At 38.4% G+C, this 22,869-nt stretch overlaps 1 protein-coding gene across 2 annotated transcripts in view; it reads right to left on the minus strand.

The window, feature by feature from the left end:
• Window positions 1-17,106: 17,106 nt before the first annotated feature.
• The window catches only part of TOGARAM2 (TOG array regulator of axonemal microtubules 2), a 61,740-nt gene continuing 55,977 nt past the window's right edge, over window positions 17,107-22,869 (minus strand). For both annotated transcript variants that reach the window (XM_087965138.1, XM_087965144.1), the window contains exons 18-19: window positions 22,590-22,676; window positions 17,107-18,840 (exon numbers count right to left, since the gene is read on the minus strand). In XM_087965138.1, the coding sequence (XP_087821264.1) occupies window positions 18,584-18,840; window positions 22,590-22,676 (344 nt within the window). In that variant the 3' untranslated portion in view covers window positions 17,107-18,583. The remainder of the gene's footprint in view (window positions 18,841-22,589; window positions 22,677-22,869) is intronic.

Genomic DNA, 22,869 nt, shown 5'->3' on the forward strand with positions numbered 1-22,869 from the left:
AACGTTTTACTCCAAAGGAATTGAGATTTGGGACTTTTTTTGCTGTTTTTTTCTTCTGCTGTTCAGTGCTGCTACTGAGCTGTCATAGTTACCCAAAGTCACATGATCATATATGTTCCTTCATTTTCAACATTCCCAGAGCTTCCCAAAAGTTGTGGGGAACCTGGAAGGAACTGATATGATTGCTGAAGCTCCTTGCCACCATCCCCCTAGCAAAGTTTTTGCTTGTGGGAAGTTTGCAGGAAGAAAGTTAGTAGAGAAATGGTGCATCCATCCCATACAAGCACAGTCCCTCTGTATTTGCTCCATGCTGGCCAGCCATGAATTTCTCGCTCCCTCCTCCATATAGCAGCAGCTGTTACCTGTGGGCTGTGCTGGAAAAAGAAGAGGAGGGCATGGAAGGGAAAGGAAGGGAATATTTGCAGTGCTCACTGCAAGCTTTTCACAGAGAACCTCAATGGGAATGCTGACAAGAAGTTGGAAGACAGTCCCACTCTAACTGATATTTTGCCTACCTGTGGTCATTTTGGTTCTATGTTTTGGTAAACAATGGCCCAATAGGTCATGGCTGGTCTAGTTTTGACTTAAAATAACTGGTTTTAACAATTAAGGGGATCATCTACTTTTCATATGTTGATCTGAGATGAATGTATAACTTTACCATTTGGGGTCCAACAGATGTGAAATCTGAAGACATACTTCTATTCTCCAGGAAGTTAAGCTATTCTCCAAAGCACCTGATTGCAAGACAAGAAGCAAAGGATGGAAACTAATCAAGGAAAGAAGCAACTAGAACTAAGGAGACATTTTCTGACAGTTAGAACAATTAATCAATCAAACGGCTTGCCTCCAGAAGTTGTGAATACTCCAACAGTGGAAGTTTTTAAGAAGAGATTGGACAATCATTTGTCTGAAATGGTAATTCTGCCTGACTTGAAGACCTCCAAGCTCCCTTCCAACTCTGTTATTCTGTTATTCCTTGAGACCATCATAAAAGCAAAATTTAAGGGAAGATGCTCAAGGATCCCTGTTGAGGTAACTCCCCGTTAGGAGAATGAGCGCATACAGGGAGATGTATTTGAGAGTAGTGTTTGAATAATACACATAGCACACAGATACACTGTATAGTAAATGTAGATTTTTACTTCCAGAAAGGTTTAAGCAAAGTTCAAAACAATCAGTCCAAAGTCATTCACAAGTAAATCAGTCAGTTTTCAATCCAGGGATAATCCAAATATCAAATTCCAGTATCATAAACAGTTCAGTATCAGACTTACATTAAATCCAGTAATATCAGTCAATTAGAAGAAATGGAGGAACGGCAATACTTTCCAACAGAAGGAAACAGAGAGACTCACTCAGACACACTCTCTTCTGAGACTAAGACTAAACAACCCAGGTTTCTGGCTCCATCTTATGGCCGTTTGAGAAACCACACCTAATTACAGTTTTGCATTTTCTTAAAGATACAGTTTTAAAATGTTTATCCTGGTTTATATATTTCTAACCCAAATACCTGTTATGTGACTTATATTCCTAACAATCCCCATCCAAGAGGCAAATCAAAAGAACTAAGCTATCAATTTGTTTTTTAATGGGAGATCTCTTTTTTAAAACCTGTAATTCTGGCAATTTAAATCTAAATAGAATGAAGGTTGTGTGATTTTAGATTACCCCTTTAGAAGATACATTATACCAATTTAAAAAGGCAAATTAAGCATGCTGTATTCTATGTTTAGTGACAGAAATAATACCTTTTTAAAATGATTTGCACTCCCTGTGGACATTCAGAAAAACAACCCTAAATGAACTGGTTCAAAGATTGTTTATAATGAAAGCAAAAAGCAAACATCGTAATCACTTAGGCTTTCCCGCTTTCTTTCTCCTAACCTTCCTCTTAAAACTGATCTTAGATGCTGATTTTGGTAATGTGGTAATATATTTTATTAATCATTTTATCATTTTCTGTAAGGCCTTTGAATACTAGCAGTAAGTCTAGGGAGATGTGGGCATTCTTGGTGGGGGTAGGAGTACCTTTGCTCAGAGTGACTCATCCTGTTTTGATTCTGCAAGTTTAGAAGGAACAGGAAAATGGGTGAAAGTTCAAGGTACACAGTTGTGCTTTCTCATGGGACTTTCCAAACTTTCCCATGAGACTTTCCGTGGCTGTATGATCTCATCCTAGCAAGGTAACATCTGGGACTTTCCAAGATTGTGTGTTCTCATGCTGGTGAAGTAATCTCCTGTTGAGGTCATTGTTTTCTGAATATGCATACTGTATTTTGCTTGTGTTTTTCTCAATAAATACTGCTACCTGAGTTCTCTCAGGGTTGGCATTTTCTCAGAGACAGTTCCCTGTGTCTCATTTCAAATGTCAATCCACCATAAATGGTGACCCCGACGTGATAGCTTGGAAGGCTATACGTTTCCCGCATCCTATACTCATCGTCGCGGACGTCCGACTGGCCCTCATCTTCTTCGCTGGACGAAGATAGATTCTTTTCGTGAGTATGGGGGAGATCTCTCGAAGGCTCAGAAAGAGCACATCAGGGAATTGAGAGGGATCATTGGGAATAGTTTTGGGTTTGGAATTGGCAGTAGGGGTTGTGCTGTAGGAAAGAAAGAAATTGAGGACTTACTACAGTATGTTTGGAAAAATATTAAGTCATATCCGGAGGGAGGTAGTATTAAAGTAGAGTCCTGGAAAAAGATAGGGAAATTTTTGCACGAGGAACCTCGTGCCCCTTCTTCAATTTTGTTAACCTGGAGGGTGATTATGGATGCGTTAGCTACTTATGAACAACCGCTCCTATCACCCCCGAAGAAGGTTTGCCGCTTTACCATGCGGTACGTTTGTTGCCGCCGACGGCACCTCCAGATAAATCTGGGGAACTGTCCGGCGCTAGAAATACTTTGTCAGAGGATAAGAGTTTACCTTTAAGGGTTCAGGTGGATGCAGTTACTGCAGCTATTCAAGAAGCAAAGAATAGAGGGAATTATCAGGAGATGATTTGGTGGAGTTTGGAGTAGAAGTTCAACTTAATCCAGTGGAAATTGTCATGGATGCTGCATTAAATCCGCAGCGGGAGTGGAAGCCTTTACCTCTCAGGATTTTGAGGGAAGTTAAGCAAGCAGCAAAAGAATATGGTGTTAGATCGCCATATACTCAGGCATTGTTAGAAGCAGTTGGTTATGGAAATAAAATGATTCCGGCTGACTGGAAAGCTCTGTTGAATATGATTTTAACTCCAGCTCAATATTTGGTGTTAGATCAGAAATGGAGACAGCTGGCAGTCCAGAGGGGAACAGCAAATGTTACTCCAGATCAGCTTTACGGAGCTGGTAATTTTACAACAGTGGAATAACAGAGAGATGGTATGCCTGAGGAAGGGTTCGTTCTTCTCCCACAAATAATTTTTCAAGCCGTAGGGGCTCTCCCTGACGGCGAAGGTGGTGAGAAGACCTTTACTAACATCAAACAAGGGAACAATGAACCCTATGAAAATTTCATTAGCAGACTGAAATTGGCTATAGAAAGACAAATTGATAATCAATTCGCCCAGAAAGAGTTGCTTTTAAGCTAGCAGTAGAACAAGCTAACACAGATTGCAAAAGATTTTAAATCCACTTATAGCAAGTGGAGAGCGAGAAATCGCAGATTTGATTAATGCATGTAGAAAGGTAGGGAGTCAGTCTTTTAACATGGAAACTTTAGCTCTGGCTTTACAAACAGGACATGCTCAAAAGGGGAATTGTTTCAATTGTGGGAAGCCTGGACATTTTAAAGCGCAATGTCGGGCTCCTGGAGGAGGTCAAAGTCAGCAGAATAAGAGATCAATGGGACAGGGTGTTCGTCCTAAATCAGTATGTCCGAAATGTAAGAAAGGATACCATTGGGCATATCAGATGCTCCTACAGTTTTTACTGATGGAGGGAAAGTTTTGGTGCTTGTGTTTGGAAAGATAAATCTGGAATTTGGCATACAAAAGTGACATCAGAGCAGAAGTCTGCCCAGCAGGCAGAACTTGCTGCTGTAGTTTTGGCTTTTCAAAATTTTCACAATCAGGATTTTAATTTAATAGTGGATTCATTGTATGTGTATAATTTGTTACCCTTTGTAGCAGGTTCTTATTTGTCTCCTGGAATATCACCTGATATTTTAAGATTGCTTTTGTTGTTACAAGGATGTTTGGAGCAGCATGTGAATGTGTGTTTTGTTGCTCAAATGCCACGCTCAAGACCATGTTGACTAAATTAAATAAAAAGGAGGGAAGCTCCTGGGGCTTCCGGCGATTCAAGATCAATTAAATCTAGCTTTATATACTTTAAATTTTTAAATTTGTCTGGTAACCCCCTGCGCGCGGCCAGCAGGCATTTTTCTTCTCCTTCTACAGATGCGGTGAGACCTCGGGTGTTGGTGCGGTTTCTTCCGGATCCAGCATGGGTTCCTGCTGAGCTGATAACGTGGGGACGTGGTTATGCAGCAGTTGAACATCTTGGTCAAATTTGTTGGGTTCCTGGTCGGTGTGTTCGGCCTGATCATTCGCAGGCACCTGTGAAGGAAGTTTCGGAGGAGCAGGATGGTGCATCTGTGGTTCCTGATCCTGCTGATTCTGCCTAATCTGTCCTGGGCTGCTCGGGTGCGGAGAGAGCAGCGACAGCATGTTCAGCGTGCCGGAGATTTGGGCGATGATTTGTGGACAGATAATAATTACATTAAAGATTTGCGCACAACTGCCAAAAACTTGAACATCACCAATTGTTGGTTGTGTATGCACCTTCCTGGGAGAGTGGGAGAAGGACTGACTCTACATGGAGTTCCATTTAATCGGTCTACTTTGCAGACCGGAAAGCATAAAATTTCATATGCCATGAACTTCACGGTCAAGGTGAAGACTGCACTGCAGTCTCCAGCACATTTATGTTTCCAAAACATTACAAACTCACAATTCTTGGGGAATCATAGTGTCTGCAATTACACTATTAAGTGGACAAATGGTTCAGAGAACAACATAACTTGGATAAATGGGAAAAATGAGTCTGACGCATTTGGCCAGTATCAATATCTAGACATGAAACAGCTGATGCAAGCGGCAAGTCAACAAGGTTATGTACAGCTGGAAGGGTTTTGGTTTTTATGCGGACTGTGGGCATATCGACAAATCCCTGCAAATTGGTCAGGGACATGTACTTTGGGGTTTGTCATTCCGGTTATCTATAAGTTAGATACATTGCCTCCTGATGTTCGGATCCGAAATCGTCGGGAATTGGATTCGGGTCTAACCATGGGAGGTAATCTATGGACACAAATTTCTCGAGGTCTTATCCCGCCTTTGGGAATTGCTATGAACTATAGGGATATTCATATTTTAAATAATTTTACTGTTGCTATGTTTAATGATACTATAAAGAATATTAAGATGATTAATGTAGAAATGTCTGAAATTCGTACAGTTACTTTGCAAAATCGATATGCTTTAGATATTATGTTAGCTGCCCAAGGAGGAGTTTGTGCTTTAATTCATTCGCATTGTTGTGTTTTTATACATAATTATGAGCCAAACATTACAAAGACTGTTCAGGACATGGAAGATCGTATTGCTCAGCATCAATCTGGAGCCGATGGGTTTAATGCATCATTCTGGGACAGTCTGTGGTCCTGGCTTCCTGATGGATCATGGTTTCGCTCCTTATTGCAAGGGGTTGTTATTATTATTGCTATATGTATCTTATTATGTTGTTTTATTCAATGTATTCCTAATCTATTACAAATGTGTACCTCAGTCTTCCGGCGTGTGGGATCAGGTCATGAGGGAACTGTGTACTATGCCACTAAAACACCCCTATCTTTGAATAAATAAAAAGGAGGGAATGTGGTAATATATTTTATTAATCATTTTATCATTTTCTGTAAGGCCTTTGAATACTAGCAGTAAGTCTAGGGAGATGTGGGCATTCTTGGTGGGGGTAGGAGTACCTTTGCTCAGAGTGACTCATCCTGTTTTGATTCTGCAAGTTTAGAAGGAACAGGAAAATGGGTGAAAGTTCAAGGTACACAGTTGTGCTTTCTCATGGGACTTTCCAAACTTTCCCATGAGACTTTCCGTGGCTGTATGATCTCATCCTAGCAAGGTAACATCTGGGACTTTCCAAGATTGTGTGTTCTCATGCTGGTGAAGTAATCTCCTGTTGAGGTCATTGTTTTCTGAATATGCATACTGTATTTTGCTTGTGTTTTTTCTCAATAAATACTGCTACCTGAGTTCTCTCAGGGTTGGCATTTTCTCAGAGACAGTTCCCTGTGTCTCATTTCAAATGTCAATCCACCATAGGTAATTTTAAACTCATTTTGGAATGGATCTATGCATATGCTATGCATATGGTGCATAAGCGCACCAACGTGCCTTCCGTCCCTGTCCTATTGTTTCTTTTATTTTTCTTATATGTACCCATTTCATGTATTCATAACTATGTATATACTTATACCTATTATCTTGTAAGTGATTGACAAATCAAAATAAATAAAAATAAAAAATAAAAAATCTTTGAAATGAAGCAGAGTTTGGAAAATGTCATTGCTCATTTTCAGAATAAGGCAAAGCAATATAATTTCTATGGTTGGCGCCAAATCTCAACATTTATACAAGAACTGTAAGCAAAGCACTTTAACTATAACTCTGGCATTATTCCCTGGTACTGTAGTAATTCAGATCAAACAGATTATGTATAAAACCATGCTATCCAAATCTCTTTTACAGACTACAAAACCCAGCCTTGCTGATCATGATTGAATTGTTTCTGGAAAAAATAAGGACTAGGTGAACGTTGGAGATATCTGTTAATTTCAGAGCCAATTTATCACTGACTTGTTAAAGCAGTTCCTTCAAGTTTTCTCCAGTTGCCAAGGAACAGTAGTATTATACAATATAAAAGTTCAGACTAGCAACATTGATTTGAATGAAGAATGTGATTTTCTTTTTTTTTAAATGTGGATTTATTTTTAACTTATGAAATCTAAATTAAAATAGGAATATTTTAATTTATAAAACATATGCACAACTCAAAAGTTACCACACATTAAAGCCACTTTCCAAAAAAAGAACAACATTCAGTATCATTTTATGCTTGTTCTTATTCTAGAACTAAAAAAATTGGTTCATTTTGTTAACAGCTGTTTCCAAAATGTTCATGAGGCTTCAGCTTTATTGTTAACCAAAAAGGTATATGTGATTTTCACAATAAACAGAAACACTTTGCAAGTTTAATTGCTTTAATGTGGATACGTAGACAGTATTATAGCTTGGAACTTGACACACAATGAGGCTGTTCATTGACTTCTCATCACATTTCAATACATTGTATGAAAGTTTATGGGGTGTCACCTCCCCAGCCAGAAACTAAAAGTTGGCAAGGACACAAAATAAAGGTTTCATAAAGCATTTTTTTCTGTAAAGGTTTACCTGTACAATAGCTTCCTTGGCACAGAGGCCATATATGTATGTTTAAACCATGAAGGTTGGACAACATGCAACTCAGTGCTGAGATCTAAATCAAACATAAGTAGCCAGAATGTTTTTATTTCCTATCAACTCAGGGAGCCCTACCATTTTTTTTAAATTCTGGCTAGAACCATGGTTCAACAAAGTGAGATCCTAAGCAGGATCCTAAAATAAATGCATTATAATGCAATGCCCTGGTTTTGAATTGATTGAATAGGCAATATCAAGTTGGTGTTAACACTTAATGACCACATAGATGGATTTTCTTTGGGACAATCTGCCTCTAACTCAGTTTTTTTTCAGATTTTCCAATAGTGTACAATGTCACTGTATCTGACTCCATCCACCCTGCTGATGATTATTCTCTTCTTCCCTTCCCTTCTGTAGACTTTTTAAAGGAGCTAGAGCTTCACATAATGTGTCCAAAATATGATAATTGGAGTCTGATTAAACTCTATTTATTTGGCTATCCATGATATTTTCAGGAATACTTACTTTAAGTATATTTCTTTAAACGAATATATTTTTCCATCATGGTAGTGACATTTTACTTGACAAAAAATTAATGATGGTAAGGTGACCAGGCAACCCCATGTTTTGGAGAATAACTTGGTACCTCAGGACACATTGCAGCAGAAGGCCATGGAAGACAGTTCTCCTGATCTATTGAACTGTTTCCCTCTTCTGATTCTCTCCTCTCTCGCTTTCTCTGCCTCCCTCTCTCTATTATTATTATTATTATTATTATTATTATTATTATTATTATTATTATTATTATTATTATTATTATTATTATTATTATTATTATTATTATGGCACCATACTACTGCCTTCACTTTACTCTGCAGGGAAATATTTGATATATCTGTATAGTTTTCTTTTCTTCAATAATGGGAGAGAAAGAGATAGAAAGAAATTGAAAATTTATCTCCTCCCAATTTCTTACTGTTTTCGAGGTTATCTTGTAGTCTGCAGCCTTCACAATTGCTTTTTTAAAGGGAAGAGACTGAGGGAGAAAACCGGATGTCACTAAACATATTCTCCATTTTGACCTTGGGGGAGAGCACTCTTGCTGATACCATATCTGGCTAATGGTTAAAAATGTTCTTGCCTGCGCAACTGTTCCTGGTTTGGAAAACAAATTTTTCTTTGGTGTCTATACACATTCTAAACCAAGAGCAGCTCTAAGTTCAGCAACAGGTGGAAAAGGATTGTTCCAATCTATTTATAACTGCCTCCTTCTCCAGTGGCTGCTTTGTCAGCCCTACAGGGATTGCTGAATTTGTCATTCTGTTTCTCTTCATCTCTGCCAACCACAATTCAGAGTTCACCTATCTGGCCCCTAATACTAATAAGACCCACACAGCACTAATAATATGAACAGTGTTTATCCCGATTCCATCATTTTATTTTACATCTCATCTTAAAAATAGCATAGAGACAATCTCTCTCTCTCTCTCTCTCTCTCTCTCTCTCTCTTATCTATGCAGGAGGCTTTAAGCTAACTGCTGAGCATAATTATCATGCCTACGAATGAAGGCAGACCTCTCTGAACAACAATTGCTCATAAAGAAATTCTGCAAAAGGGTGGGAAGGGTTTAGAGACAACCAAGCTAAAAATATTTCTGGCATCGCCCACACAAACATAGGCCATAAACTAACTATCTACAAACCACACATAAACAAGTACATGTAAATACACATTTCAATCTTTTTCTCAGGTTATGAAGGGTTAGCAATAGCAGGAAGCATAAGACCCTGAACATTTGTAGACTAGTAATTTTTGGTATCTCTGTAGGGTTGTGTTATCTTAGCACTGTGAGAGAGAGAAAAGACTCCAAGGTGTTTGATATCCAAAGCAGGCAGACCCAGCCTTTCAAAGAGGTAGTGTATGAGCATTAATTAAAACTTTCTCAAACTAAAATGAAACAAAGCTAGATTACATAATGTCAAACCTCTTTACTGAAGAGATCAAGGACCAAATCTTACAAATATTCCCTTCTCCTCGTGTTATTTTTACATTTAAAGTAGTCTCTTGCCCTTGAACTTCAATTCCCATCATTGTTGTCTGCATTTATTCTTATTTGTTCTGATTGCCTTTGGAAGAGGATTTACACCTCCAACAAAGGCACTTGATTTGGAAATTCTATCCCCATATCCGCACCCACACACATGGACATACTTTTTGAAAAACTACTAACAGGATATATATAGGGTCCTCTGGATTAGATGCTATGGAAATAACTACAAAGATTTCCTTCTTAAAACTTCCCATTGTAGACTTTTCCATACAACAATTTTTCTTTCCATGAAGTTGTGTATGAAATGGCATGGCAAGATTGAAGACTGCCTGCAAATTTGTTGTCTCAGCTTTCAGTTAGGATAGGCTGAATATCTTTGGAGAATAGAGAAGGTGTTTCCTAAGTCAAGTCTGCAGAATCAGACTCACTTCCCATCTAACCCAAAATGGACTATACCGATGTCTGGATGATTTCCACTGTTATGTACTTGTTTTTGCATACTCGTAATACTGCATTCCTATTGGACAGATACTACCGCCTAGCGATTGGTAGATAACAACAGTTCTGATTGGCCGCCTAAGCGGCGGGAGTTTTAAATAAATGCCATTGGTTGCGAGCCGCAATCAGCTGCTATAAAAAGGGCTGCCGTGGCTCGACTTTAGTTGAAGTTACTGACAGTTTAATAAAGAGCTGAACTCAACTCCGGTCTTGAGTCTACTTTGTTCTGACGATAGAACATCCACAATCTCCAGAAAAGCTCTCCCAGGTCATTTGCCATCTGTTCTTATAGAAAGCATTCATTCTTCCCCAAATGAGGGTCTCACTCTCACCTAATATATCTCATGCATATACAAATTGCATGTATATACATTTTGAACTTGAACTTGGAACGTCTGTTCCAATGTCCTGAATAATGTAACTTGTTCACAGAAAAGTGCCTCAAAAATTGCATTTTTTTGGATGCAATTTAAAAATTTGTATTTTTTCCTTAATATATAAAATGTTAAGATTGTCTATTTGGGACCCAAGAATTCTTATCAATATGCTTATTTGATATTTTAAGCATTATTTGATCCTTCAAGTATTAAGGGCTATATGCTACTATTAGCAACGTGTGGTATGTTTTTTTTTTTTTAATTTGGTTTGTCAATTGCTTACAAGATAATAGGTATAAGTAAAAACATAGCTATGAATACATGGATACATATAAGAAAAATAAAAGAAACAATAGGACAGGGACGGTAGGCACGTTGGTGCACTTATGCACGCCCCCTACAGACCTCTTAGAAAAGGGGTGAGGTCAATAGTAGAAAGTCTAAGGTTAAAGTTTTTGGGGTTTGGGGAAGAAACCACAGAGTCAGGTAGAGTATTCCAGACATTGACCACTCTGTTGCTGAAGTCGTATTTCCTGCAATCAAGTTTGGTGTGATTAACCTTGAGTTTGTATCTATTGTTTGCTCTTGTATTGTTATGGTTGAAGCTGAAGTATTCATTGACAGGTAGGACATTGCAATGTATGATTTTATATGCAATACTTAGATCGGACCAAAGGTGTCGTAGTTCTAGGTTTTCTAGGTCTAGAATTTCAAGTCTGGTGGCATAAGGTATTCTGCAACGGAGAAGTGGAGAACTCTTCTTGTGAAATATTTCTGGACTTTCTCAACTGTGCTAATATCAGATACGTAATGTGAGTTCCAGACTGATGAGCTGTATTTGAGTATTGGTTTAGCAAATGTTTTGTATGCTCTAGTTATTAGTGTAATATTACCAGAGAAAAAGCTATATAAGATTAGGTTAACAACTCTTAATGCCTTTTTGGCTATGCAGTTACAGTGGGCTCTAGCACTTAGATCATTTGAGATGAGTACTCCAAGATCCTTGACAGAGTTTGGCATGGTTTTGTTTCTCTTTCTATTCTTCAAGTCTTCCTCCTCCTGATTATTATTCATTTTATTATTCCCTTTATATCTGCTTTCCACTGGAGGCTCAAGGTAATCTTGAGGGATTTTCTATTTTATCCTCGTAACAGTCCTCTGAAATAGGTTGGCGTGAGAGATATTGACTGTCTCAAAATCATCCAAGGTGCCATTTCAAAGTTAAAAGGCCATTTCAAAATTAATCTGTAGGAATGGAACAAATAATTGAGAGCCCAGTTTGAAATTTTCAATTCTGTTGTAATACACATTCACTGTAAGAAAAATATTTATGCTTTTATATATTGCTTTGTCTTGTTCAGAAAAAAATGGGATGTAGTAGCATAATAACAAGACAATTTAAAACTGCTAACCAATTTTTTTCTACACTTCCACACTGTGAATTATACCCTTATGTATGCTCTTTCTGAGTTGAATTGCACTCTTCTGTACTGTGTGTAACTGCATGTATGTGTGTTTATACCCATGTGAGTATGCATCTCTGTGTGTATATGTCTAATGCTGCTTGCTGTGTCCTTGTGAAGGTTAAACAAGAAAATTGGAGTAGAAACTGGCACACTCTGTCAACAGGATAAATCTAGCAGAGGCTGATGAAACCTAAGCCCTCCCACAACTTTTGCCAACTAAACTGCCCTGAAACTTACTGATCCTTTTGTGGTGGGTGCTAGGTAAGTGTGATTGTGATTCATAATGCCTCTTCAAAAAGAAAGCTTCAGATTATAATGGTTCTATATTTTCAGGCATCCTGAGAATGAGGCAGCAGAGCAGAATCCTTTTTAAGTAAATAATAAAACTTTAGAAATTGCAATGCAGGTTTCAGGGTAGCAAAAGGTGGAATAGCAAACTAATTAATAAATAAAACAAATGCTCTCTCTCTCGCTCTCGCTCTCTCTCTCTCTCTCATATAGTGTTGATGGGTCAGTTGATGGGGTGTCTGTGCCTCATCCTATCTTCCTATGTTTACTTATTTTATGAAAAAACTATTTTAGAAGAGAATCAAGGGCAGGAGGAAGCATTTACCAATTCTCTTTTGCAAATCCTGGCCCTCCATCTAATCCCATCTGTTTCCTATCCCTAACCCTGAGCAGTCTTTTTATTCCCAGAAAACATTCCAATCCAAAGGAAAGAGGCTGTTTCCTGGTATTGTCTTCTCCTTCTGCCTTCTCAGTTTCACCTTGCCTGTTTTTTCAGACCATTAAAAAAGGAAATACTGTTAGTAAAACTGACTTCTGTCTATTTTCATTAGCAGGATTATCCCCTGAGCAGAAACCTACTTAAGGGAGATTGGGATTCAAACGGGGTTGTTTTCCTCATATATGCAGAGTCAACTCATAAGCCACACAATGTGAATTTAGAGAAAGGAAAATTTAACCTAGTCTTGCCCAAATACATGGGATTTTGAGAAGATTCAAAACTGCTATACACCTAGAAATTGCCAAGAGTCTTTGTACATGCGCCTAATTAGTTTACAGAGCAAAGATACTCTTGCTTTCCCTTTTATGAATTTAAAGTGAACAACACTAAGGAAAGAGTTGCTCTACTGTATAATTGTGCCAAATTCTCACTGTTTCAATTCGACATTAGCATTATTTCATGTATAGACTGTGTAACTCACACCAGTCCATAGAATTGGGTGGCATAGTCACCTCCAAACAGCATTTCAAATCAATTGTGGATGCCATTCAAATCAATTGTGTGATTTGTTTAGAGTCGATATTGCATTTCAAATTCCCAGAGGTTGTGGGAGGAGCTGCTGGCTGCTTGTGAAGGAAGCAGAAGGTGAGTAGAAAGGAGAAAGATAGCGGCCCACATGCCTAACTTCAGGAACCTTGGGTGAGAGTGACCGTGTCATACTAGAATTCAACATAACACAAACACAAGCAACAGAACATAATGACACCAGAGTCTTGGATTTTAAAAGAGCTGATTTCAATAAACTCAGGGAGAACTTGGGAAAGATTCCATGGATGAAAATCCTAAAGGGGAAAACAACTCAAGAATCTTGGGAAACTCTAAAAAGTATGATCATAGAAGCTGGCATAGAAGGAGCTGGCAGAGGTCATCTCAGAACCACTGCACCATATCTTTCAAAAATCCTGGAGAACCGGGGAACCACCAAAGGACTGGAAAAGAGCTGATGTGGTTCCTCATCTTCAAAAAAGGGAAAAAAAAACAGACCCAGGAAACTATAGACCAATCAGCCTAACATCAATACCCAGGAAGATACTAGAAAAGATAATAAAAAACCAGATCTGCCAACATCTAGAAACAAGTAAAGTAATAACTAGCAGTCAGCACGGGTTTGTTAAAAACAGATCATGCCAAACCAATTTTATTTCATTCTTCAATACAGTGATTAAATTAGTAGACCAGCAAAATACTATGGACATAATATATTTAGATTTCAGCAAGGCATTCGACAAAGTAGACTACAACCTATTTCTTAGTAAGCTAGAAAAAAGTGGAATAGATAGCACCACCACTAGATGGACTCGCAACTGGCTGGCAAACCAAAGTCAATGAATAGTCCTTAATGGGTCTAAGTCTACATGGAGGGAAGTAAGCAGTGGGGTGCCACAAGGTTCCGTCTTCGGCCCAGTACTCTTCAATATCTTCATTAACGACTTAGATGAGGGAATAGAAGGGGAACTTACCAAATTTGCAGATGATACTAAGCTGGCACGAATAGCTAACACCCAAGAAGATAGGCTCAAGATCCAGATGGATCTTGACAGACTAGAACACTGGGCCATATCTAACAAAATGAAATTCAACGTAAAGAAAAGTAAAGTCCTACACTTAGGCAAGAAAAACCAAAAGTACACATATAGACTGGGTGAAACCAGGCTCAATAGCAGTAACTGTGAGAGGGATCTTGGAGTCTTAGTGGACAACCAGCTAAATATGAGCCAGCAGTGTGCAGCAGTAGCCAAAAAAGCTAATGTAATCCTAAATTGTATTAACAGAGGGATACAATCAAGATCAAGGGAAGTACTAATACCACTCTATAAAGCCTTAGTAAGACCACACCTAGAGTACTGCATCCAGTTTTGCTCACCACATTATAAAAAAGATGTTGAGACTCTAGAAAAAGTACAGAGAAGAGCAACCAGGATGATTAGGGGACTGTAGGCTAAAATATACAACGAACGGTTGCAGGAACTGGGCTTGGCTAGTCTAGTAAAGAGAAGGACCAGGGGAGACATGATAGCAGTCTTCCAATATTTGAGGGGCTGCCACAGAGAGGAAGGGGTCAAGCTATTTTCTAAAGCGCCTGTAGGCCAGACAAGGAATAATGGATGGAAACTGAACAAGGAGAGATTTAACCTGGAAAGGAGAAACTTTCTGACAGTGAGAACAATCAACCAATGGAACAGCTTGCCCTCGGAAGTTGTGGGAGTGCCATCACTTGAGACTTTCAAGAAGAGATTGGACTGCCATTTGTCAGAAATGGTGTAGGGTCTCCCGCTTGGGTGGGGGGTTGGACTAGATGACCTACTAGGTCCCTTCCAACCCTGATTATTTGTTATCTGTTATCTGAATTGTGGATGCCATTCAAATCAATTGTGGATGCCATCAGCATGTTAGATTAGGATTGTTTTATTGGCCTCACAGAACATGAGGAGGGAAGAAATTTCCCAAAACATATCCCCCCCAAAAAAGTTTTAAAGCATAGAACCACCCCCCTCCCTCAGAAAAGCTCTATCACCTAGTCCATGTCCACCTAATTTCTTAAAAACTTTCCACAAACCCTCTTGAGATGTTCTTACTAGATGTGCAGGCTCAGTCAATTTTGGAAACCTGCTGGTAACCAGTGCAAAAATATTAGAAGTAGTGCTGCCCTGCAATACTAGAACTGATTCAACAGCAGCGCATCTTGGACCATTGCAGCTTCTCTAGAGAATAAGGAAGATGAGCTTGGTGGAAATATGTAAGAACTGTTACCTAAGCAAAAGGATCTGAAACATTTTAAAGTCCAAAACAGCCAGATAGCATTTATAACCAGCTCAGATAGACAGCTCCCTAATTCACTTAAGTGTAAGAAAGAGGACATGCAGCAACCATAAGCTTAAAAATCCATTGATTATATCAATCTCAATAAAAGTAATTTTAGACATCCTGTGAGGCTGATTTGCTCCACCTAGCAACTAGCAACTTCTGTCTTCAAATATTGCAAATATTATCCCAAATAAAGCATTTTACAGTAATCCAGATATATTGAGATTATGGCATCAATTACCAGAAATCTGGGTCCAAGTAAGCATTTGGTGCACCAGTTAAAGTTGGGTGAAGCCCCCACCACCAGCAGCCACAGCTCCACCTGTTGTTTAGGTCAGGGATCTCCAACCTTGGCAACTTTAAGCCTGGAGGACTTCAACTCCTAGAATTCTGGGAGTTGAAGTCCTCCAGGCTTAAAGTTGCCAAGGTTGGAGACCCCTGATTTAGGCAGTATCCAAGAGTCCAAGAGAAGCTCCAGACACCAACTTATGGTGGGGGCTTAACCTCATTCAGAGTAACTACTGGGACTGATGTCTTCAGATGTTTATTGACATACAGCAATTAATCCTGGATATAAGTACTTAGCTTGGGCTTATTTTACCTGAGACTTCGAATATTGATTCAAGCTCTCCACAATATTCCTGACATGGCTTGGTGTGCTGAGGTACAGCGGAATATCTTCAATGTGCTTATGACAATTCACACCAAACTGACACATTCTTTTCCTCCTTGGCTTCATAAATCTCTTAAAATGTCACGAGAAAGAACACCAATATCACTTGAGGTTTTTTTTTCTTTAAATGCTTTTGGTGTTATCTTGTCAAAGACTTTAATAAGGAACTCGATTACTATTAGAATTGCATTCACTTTCCAATTATGCTGTCCCCCTCCCTATCCCAAAGGATCTATGGGTCCATTCTCAAAATAGTTCAGGAATATATAAGCTTTGGGTCTGATCTGAGGAAACACCTTAGATCTAGGCTAAGGCAGGAAGCTTTTTGTGTTTCAGACTTTCATGAGAGTCAACCAATAGGAATCTAAGGCCATTTACAAGCCTCTGGTACTAATTACTACTGATTACAGCTAGTTCAGACAAAATACCCATGTTGGTTGAATATTTTCTTTCAGATAATCCTTCCTAACTCACTCTCAGGTTAATGTAGAGACAACACGGAATGGCCTTGAAGGATAAAGGAAAGATCCATTTCCAAGGCAATAATCAGATAAGCGTGGTTTAAGTCCATGCCAAGAAATGAATCTGAGAAAATGCCACAGATAGGCCCATCCCTAATTCACATGGAGATAAAATGAGAGAATGGGAAGCACATTCAGACTTGCAAAATCTTGTTATAATAGCTGTTCTGATAAAAAAAATAGTTTTTGACTGATATGCAGTCGTGGTATTTTGCAGGTTCTGACCAGTTCTGGAGAAATGGTGGCGGAAATTTTGAGCAGTTCGGTGAACCGACAAATACTACCTCTGACTGGAGATTTTATAGTATCCTTCCCCTGCCACGCCCACCAAGCCACAAAACTGTAGTAAAAAAAAAATGAATCCCACCACTGTTGATATGGCATTGATTTCTTGACCTACCTGTTGGGGCTGACACTTAATGTCTTTTGTCGAAGGATCAAAATGGAAATGCAAATAAAGAAAGTTTAAAATGTATTTTTTAATAATTAAAACATTTTACTTTTTAAAAAAATATTGATCTAATGATGATTGACATTCATGTCATGTTAGCAAATGACAGCTGTCCATATAGAAATGCTGCAGGGATTAATTTTGACTTTCAGTATTTCAGAATGAATGTGGAAATCATTGCCGAAGGCTAGTGCTTCTGGAGTACAACTAAACAATTCCAGATGTTCCAAACCACTCTACTATATTGTATTACTGAATGAAGCACTGTATAGATACTTCGCTAATTAAGTGAGGAGAGGCAGAATCAAAAACAATGAATGGAAAGTAGTGACAAGTTATATCATCTCCAATTTCTAACACAGTAAGGAACTGAGATAAATTAGATTTTCTTGGTTCTTCCAAACTGCAACCAAACTAATCTGATAAGAGTATGGTGTTCCATTTTTTCCCCCTCCTTGATGGCTTTTTAAAAAAGAAAGAAATGAGAATATGCCATGCCAGTGCTAAGTGGAAAAAGTGTATCATTGCCTCTATAACAGGTCAACTGAATGGAAGAAAAATATTGTTTGGAATATTTCTTATGCATTTTGTGCCCAGCACTTCATCCCTTCACAATTTTTTTCCAGTAATCACCTAAAACAGGGGTGTCAAACTCAATTTCATTGAGGGCCGCATCAGGGTTGTGTTTGACCTCAGGGGACCAGGGGGGCATGGGCAGGGTAGATGTGGCCAGCTCATCACTTATCAAAGTTCCATGGCTGCTGCCTGGGCTCCATTTTTGGCCACAATAACCTCCTGCAGCCCTCTGCCAGCGAAAACGAAGCTCAGGAGGCCACACACGGCCTTCCCAAGATGCTTTTTTCCTGGCAAAGGCACCATGGGACAGTCCTTCAATTTTTCCAGGGTGGTCCCACAGGACAGATCTAAGCACCCCATGGGCCCAATCTAACCTGTGGGCCTTGAGTTTGACACCCCTGACCTAAGGAATAACTCTATGGGCAGTTTACATGGTAGTTTGGAAGCTACCACTAATTGGTATTCACTCAAACTGGAATCTTGTTGTGGTCACGTAATCCATCTTCCCTAACTGGCAATCCATAGAGATAGAGGAACTATTATGGTTTAAAGTTTACCTCTATCACTTTATCACACAATATTGATATATATTACATAAATAAATTTCTCTTTTTACACATACAAAGGTTACTGTTGTGCCATTTCTGCATTATTATCATTGATGAAACCTCTATGGGTCAGAAGTGGTGGAGCTTAAACCTTAAAAAAAATAGATAATTTAATTCTACAGCAAAATATATTATATACATTTTCCATTGTAGATTATTACTAAAAGCTTTCAACAGGAAACTCTTACACTTCAAAAATAAAAAGGTTAAGTAATGGCAAGTTCTGTATCATTATCCATTTTTTGCTTCTCTTTGAAATGTCCCACTAAAATTGTTCCAGAAATAGTAACAGGCTTTTTTTTCATTGAAGATCCATATCTAGAAGATCTTGAAAAAGTTTGATCACATGTTGTGGTTGGTTGCAAACGTATTCCTCAAGTTTCAGTCCCATTTGTTTGTGCAAGCTTTTAGCCAGTTTAGACACCACAGTTCTCACATTTCCACTCTTCCCAGGTAATACCCCATTACCAATCATGTTATTCAGGAAATACCAGAGAACAGGAAGGATCTGACGTTCCACAACTTGAGGCTTCCGTGGATAAGCAACAGCCACAAGACCTGAAAGCAAAAGATTGCAGATCTTGAAATAACAAAATTGGTGATTCTCAATCTTGGCTGGTTGGGGAATTCTGGGAATTAAAGTCCATATAACTTCAAGTGGTCACAGTTCAGAAATAGTAAACTAGGATAGCTGCTCACTTTTTTTATTGCAGGCATAGCACTAAAATTTGAAAAACTGTTGAGACAATTTCCTTTTCAATGAACAAAAACTGTACATACGTGTGATTTGAATCTAATTTTTTGTGAATTCCTTCTGTAATTATACCTAAAGTACATTTTGAATATTTAAAAATTGTTTGGGGACATTAAGTGGAATTCTGCACATGAGTACCTTATCAGCAGCACCTCTGATTATTGATGTTTGGTTATTATTTTAAAACAAATAACCATAAATGAATTAAGACATTAATTTTGTTCTTAATCCTAAGGTTATTTTACATGCTTTAGGAATTGGAACACCAGATTGTGTAAGTCAAAAACACCAGCCTTTCCCAACCCGATGCACTTGGCTTGGACACCTGGATGGTTGAAGTACGCTGTAATGAATCTTTCATCTGAAGAATGGAACAACTTGCCACAGCCAACTCACCATGGCCACCATGCCATGGCCAACTCAAAAGAACCAACTGATCATGGGACAATTCATCATAGCCAACTCACTGTGGAACAACTTACCGTAGGACAATTTTAACAGTTCAATTTAATTATATAAAGTAAATAAAAATTATTTAAATTTTTGCCATTCATATTTCATTTGGTCCCTCTTTTTGTATTCATTCTTTAATGATTTTGTTCCACCTTTTCTTTGATATTAGTGTAATTCTTGTCCCACAGCAAGTTGTCCCATGGCGAGTTGGCTGTGGCAAGTTGGTCATTGGATAGGGGGAAAAGACACTGGCTAAATTTTGGATGTTATTTTTGTTGTGGCTTCTCATTGCCGCTATGAGCTTGATGGTGATTTTAAAGACATTGCTGTCACTTAGCCTGCAATATGAGATAATAATGACCTATCTTATATGGTTGATATTAGAACAACATATGTTAAATTAATTGCTCATGATAAAAGCTATAGAAACACTAAATAATAATTTCTGCAACATCCTCTATATAGTTTTTGCAAGTTACCATTATTGTCTGGGACTTAGGATCGGGGTGGGATTCAAATTTTTTAACAACCGGTTCTGTGGACGTGGCTTAGTTGGTGGGCATGGCTTGGTGGTCATGTGATTGGCTGGGCATGGCCAACTCAACATCACTCACATCGAGGCACGCTTCTCCTTGCCTGGCCTCTCGTGACTGTGGGGATGCTGCAACAGTCGTAAGTGTGAAAAACAGTCATAAGTCACTTTTTTCAGTGCCATTGTAACTTTGAATGGTCACTCCACACAAGCAAAGTACCAGCAAAGGAGGAAAAAAAACTCCAGAGAAGTTCCTGTGACAGGAAGTCTAGTCCTGCTAAGAATGTAATAAGAGTTAATGGAGAGGCAGTTTCTGTAAGCAACACCAGAATGTTTCCCTCCTGCCTTCCTTACAGGATTAGGCCAGTAATTTCTTCTAACAACCAGTTCTCCAAACTGCTTAGAATGTTAATAACCGGTTCTAGCGAATAGGTGAGAACCTGTAGAATCCCACCCCTGCTTAGGATGCTTATAGAATAATGGTTTGTATATGTTTTCAAGAAATATAATTATTCATTATTCATTCAAATATTTGGGAGGACAGTTTATTACATCAAATCTAAAGTGTATTCAAAATTTAAATTGTGAAAATGTAACTATTGATTAATTTTAAAAGTAGATATGCATAGTCCATACAGATTTTAAAAAGAATGTTATTTTCATCCAAAACATTTCATAAGCAGTAAAAAAAATGAGAAAGTGTACCCAGTGGTGGGATTCATTTTTTTTACTTCCAGTTCTGTGGTGTGGCTTGGTGGGCATGGCATGGCTGGGTAGGCGATGCAGGGGAAGGATACTGCAAAATCCCCATTCCCTCTCCACTCCTGGGGGAAGGTTACTGCAAAATCCCCTCTCATCCCCAGCCCACTAACCTGCTTTCCAGCTCCGTTCTCCTGTGCAGGGCAACAAAAGAAGACTCAGCTGATCAACTGGGACTCGGGAGGCAGAGAATAGATGGGGGCGGGGCCAGTCAGAGGTGGTATTTGCCTGTTCTCCAAACTATTCAAAATTTCCATTACCAGTTCTCCAGAACTGATCAGAACCTGCTGAATACCACCTCTAAGTATACCTCAATAACAAGTCTGTGCTGTCATTGTTGTACCACTTCATGTATACTGTGTAAAATGGGGGTTTAGAGGAGTAGGGTAAATATTTACTGTTTTATTATAAAGCCATTTGGTAATTTTACTAAATGGAAGTTGTGCTGATCTTAAATGATTATTATTGCTGTTTTGTGGCTTTAGTGCTTTTTTCCCCCCCACAGGAAAAAGTATAGCTCTTGAATGCTGTCTGTTTTTAGTGGTTGATTGATTTACAGCATAATAGATGGCTTGGTTATCTATTTCAAACAGAGACTTATTTAAAATGTCCATATCAAATTTCTAAATTGCAACACTAAGCTAAAGAGTACTGCACTGGGTCAAACACCAGTGACGCCGGTGACCTTTTAGTGATATCTGATGAGTATATTTTGGGTCCAGTTACATCTCAGTGGCTAATGAAGAATGATTGTGATAAGCTTTCGGATGCATATATTGAAGGAACTTGTTTCAATTTTGGGATTCTGATAAAAGGAGCTTGTGATCTATTCTCAGCCAGATACAGCTATGGATTGGACCTCTGGCAAACTTTTGCTTCCATTGTCCAATAGATTAAAGAGACCATAGCAACTGGTTTGGGGTGGAGGCAAAATACCAGTTTTCAGAAATAATTCCTGAGTCATCCAAATACCTGGAAAGGACATGACAACTTTGGTTCAAGAAACCAAATCAATAAACCAATTTATTTTACTGAGAATGTTTTACCCACATCTCTCTTCGTCCTCTCATTCCTTCTTAGGAAAAAAAAAATCAGAGTTTCTTAAATTGTGGTTGTATATCTAAACCTTTATACCATATGTTTTAATTTAGACTTCTTATCTTCTTATATCAATTTCTTTGTTCAATGGTTTCTTCACTGTTTTCCAATTATTGTAAACCAGAACTTATACAATATTAAAAATTCAAAGAATAAAGGGGAAAGAAAATGCTAGTAGAAATAACATCTATTTATAGGTTTGTATCTAAAATGCAACTGAAGTGGAATATTTGATTCTATCCAATATTCATAAACCTGACACAGAAATTTGCAGAAAAAGAATTTTGTATTTTTATTTGGAAATAAACTCAGCTTAATACCTTCAACAAATAGAATGGGATAACTTTTAAATCTCTGTGGAGTAAATTGTGTATATATTTTTGCAAGATATTCTTCTCTATTTTGGAGACATGAGCCCAATTGATTCAACTTCTTTTAATACCAATCTTTTCAAAGTGACTGTCCTCCCTGAATGTTGTTAGAAACAACACCTCCAAGACCGAGTCATGCCTGTGCTAATAAGTCAGAGATCCTCCGGAGAAAGTGCTGGCCCATATACTCAATAAGCAGTCATTTCTCATTTCAAGTTTGAAAAGTTGTAAATAGAAATATACTGCCTTCAGCTGTGAATAAAGGAGCTCTTTGCCTCCTACTGTTATCAGAATTATTGTTCAGAAAAAAAACTCCACACCATACATAGTCTTTTCTAACCTGCCAGACAGTCCGTGATGTCCTGCAGAGCTCGGCCAGTGAGAAAACGCACTCTGCTGGCAATTATTTGAAGCAGCAACAGGTTGTCTGAAAGGGACAAACATATTGTTTGGGTGCAAATTATTATGGACCAATCAAGAATAAATAAACAACAACAAACAATTTCATATCGTGTTATACTTGAATTGAGAAGATATTGTTTTTGCAAGTTTAGATGTTGTTCCTACAAGCTATTGAACATATGCTAATCTTCTCCAACTAGCACGCTTCCAATGTGTTG

This window comes from Notechis scutatus, chromosome 1 (assembly GCF_049901735.1).
Source record: "Notechis scutatus isolate UNSWTSFEM ecotype Mainland chromosome 1, rNotScu1.2, whole genome shotgun sequence".
NCBI classification, from domain to species: Eukaryota; Metazoa; Chordata; class Lepidosauria; order Squamata; family Elapidae; genus Notechis; species Notechis scutatus.